At 48.8% G+C, this 2,500-nt stretch overlaps 1 protein-coding gene across 4 annotated transcripts in view; it reads right to left on the reverse strand.

Annotated features, from left to right (window-relative positions):
- Window positions 1-2,500, reverse strand: part of tp53bp2b (tumor protein p53 binding protein, 2b) — a 54,168-nt gene that overhangs the window by 26,340 nt on the left and 25,328 nt on the right. For all 4 annotated transcript variants that reach the window (XM_048247919.1, XM_048247918.1, XM_048247921.1 and 1 more), the window contains exons 2-3: window positions 2,097-2,244; window positions 250-360 (exon numbers count right to left, since the gene is read on the reverse strand). In XM_048247919.1, the coding sequence (XP_048103876.1) occupies window positions 250-360; window positions 2,097-2,244 (259 nt within the window). The remainder of the gene's footprint in view (window positions 1-249; window positions 361-2,096; window positions 2,245-2,500) is intronic.

The following is a 2,500-nucleotide window of genomic DNA, read 5'->3' on the forward strand; positions in this document are numbered from 1 at the left end:
TCTCTCCAGTGGTGTTGGGTGCACGGTCGTGGCGTAGGTAGAAGCAAACCTCTCTCTCTCACACACACACACACACACACACACACACACACACACACACACACACACACACACACACACAGACACACACACACTCTTACCGCTGGTGTTGGAGTGTGATTCGCATGCGTGGGTAGAAGCGAACCTCTCTCTCTCTCTCTCACACACACACACACACACACACACACACACACACACACACACACTTACCGCTGGTGTTGGGCGCGCGGTCGTGGCGTAGGTAGAAGCGAACCTCTCCTCTCTGCTGACCCCAGCGCTGCAGGATGTCCATCATGCGCTCCCCCTCCGAGATCCCGCGCTCTGACAGAGAGAGAGGACACATAAACAAATAAACACTCAGACAAACAAACAAACAAACAAGGGAACTCCTCACACCTTCTCTATATGGGGCTTTACACGCACACACACACAAACACGCACGCACATGTGTAACGGAGGCCAACTGAGCTAGCATGCTAGTTGCCCGTGTAAATCCTCACACCCCTAACCTACGGCACCACTGTAACAGAGGTCGTAATTCGTCCGCCGCTCACGGCCTTCGAACCCGCCACCTCAGCACACACCGGCATGGGAGTCGAACGCTCTAACCACTGAGCTAAAAGCGAGGACCGTGAGCAGCGGACGAATTACGACCTCTGTTACAGTGGTGCCAGGGCTTAATTTGAGCCGGAACACGCCGGAACATGTTCCGGCACCTCCGATGTTCCGATCCGGAACCTTTTTTATTGGATCCGTCAACTCTTACGTCAATATAAAAAATAAATCGCCTAAACGAAAAATAAATAAATTACTGTTTGTGTAGTGTTCAATGTTGATATCTTTCTTATTAGTCTTTAGAAATAGGGAAGATCAAACAGGATACAACAAGCTAATCGAGTATTTGAAAGTGCTTTAAAGTGACACGCTGTTCGGGGAGAGAGAAGTTGAGACGCTCTGCCAGCAGTTTTGCATCGATAGCCCGCGGAATGTCATCAGGGCTTTCATGGAATACCACCTCTACCATCTCCTCCCCATTTGCCTTGTCGGCCCACCGCTTGCCCGGTTCAACCCCTTTCCTTACGTGAGGTCATGGATTTCTAAAGGACATAGGTGTAGAGAAAGAAGCAGGGTAATGGAGGCCGGGGGTCTGGATGCTGTATGGGCCATTTTGGACAAGTAGGCCTAGGCTACGGTAGGAAGAAATCGCGCTTCCACGCTGTATCTAGTTGATCATTGATTACTGGGTGTGGGTGGTCATCATTGCAATATATAGCATACTTTAGCGCCGAGGCTATTAGCCCCTTGTTGGACTGTTTTGTTGGTTCCCCTGTATCTCCTGTTTTCCCGGTCTGTGTGCGCGCTTGTGTGTGTGTGTGCGCGTGAGTGTTTGTGTCTCCCGCTCCCTCTCTGTGTCATATTATGTGTCAGTTCCAATGTGTTTTGATTGGGGGGAGGTGTCCGGGGGGTGGAATAGGGGTTCAGATAGGTATTCAGATGTGTCAATCAGAAATTACTAATCATTCCACGCTGTATCTAGTTGATTATTGATTACTGGGTGGTCATCTTTGCATTTTTTTTTTTTTACATTTTAAACCATGCAGTGCAGTGTGTTGCGAGTTCTGAAGTTAATAAACATTGCCCTGGTGTACACACTGCGTTGTTTCGGTTTTTTTTAGCCAGAGCTATGTACGCAGGTTTTTTTGTTGTTGGTCCGTAACCTCAAATCCCCGTTTTGAGTCGCCGGGTCCACCTCGCCTTTGCACTCCGGCACCTCCCACTTTACAAATTAAGCACTGAGTGGTGCCGTAGGCCCAAATCATGGAAGTGAGGATTTAGGGAGGTGAGTGTAACGGAGGCGAACTGAGCTAGCATGCTAGCTGCCCGTGTAAATCCTCACACCCCTAACCTTAACCGGTGAGTTGGAAGCCTGGGCTTTTAGCTCAGTGGTTAGAGCGTTCGACTCCCATGCCGGTGTGTGTCGAGGTGGCGGGTTCGAGGGCATGCACACGCACACTCTCACACTCTCTCACACACACACACACACACACACGCCTCACCGCTGCCTCTCCACATCTCGGCCAGGTAGCAGTGGCTCTCTCCCGGCTCCTTACACAGGTCCACCACGTCTCGGCACAGCGTCTCCGGGGTAACGGGCACCTCGGTGAAATGCTTATCATTGTTGCTGAGGTACACGGTAAGGAACATCTGCAGACAGAGACAGAGCAGGAGGCAGAGAGTTATTTCACATCTCTTTATATAACCTTGACTTATATAAATGGCTTCTGTTTGTTTTGTTTGCTATTTTTTTATTTGTTATCATTTAATTAGCATTTATTTTAGAATTATTTATCATTATTTGTCATGCCAAGACACTGACATTTAAAGAGAGAGTGAGGGAGAGAGTGAAATTGTGCCCTAGCCTAGCTGCATGCGTTTGAGATTAATTTAGAATGGGATGTAT

This window comes from Alosa alosa, chromosome 7, assembly GCF_017589495.1.
Source record: "Alosa alosa isolate M-15738 ecotype Scorff River chromosome 7, AALO_Geno_1.1, whole genome shotgun sequence".
Lineage (NCBI taxonomy): Eukaryota > Metazoa > Chordata > Actinopteri > Clupeiformes > Clupeidae > Alosa > Alosa alosa.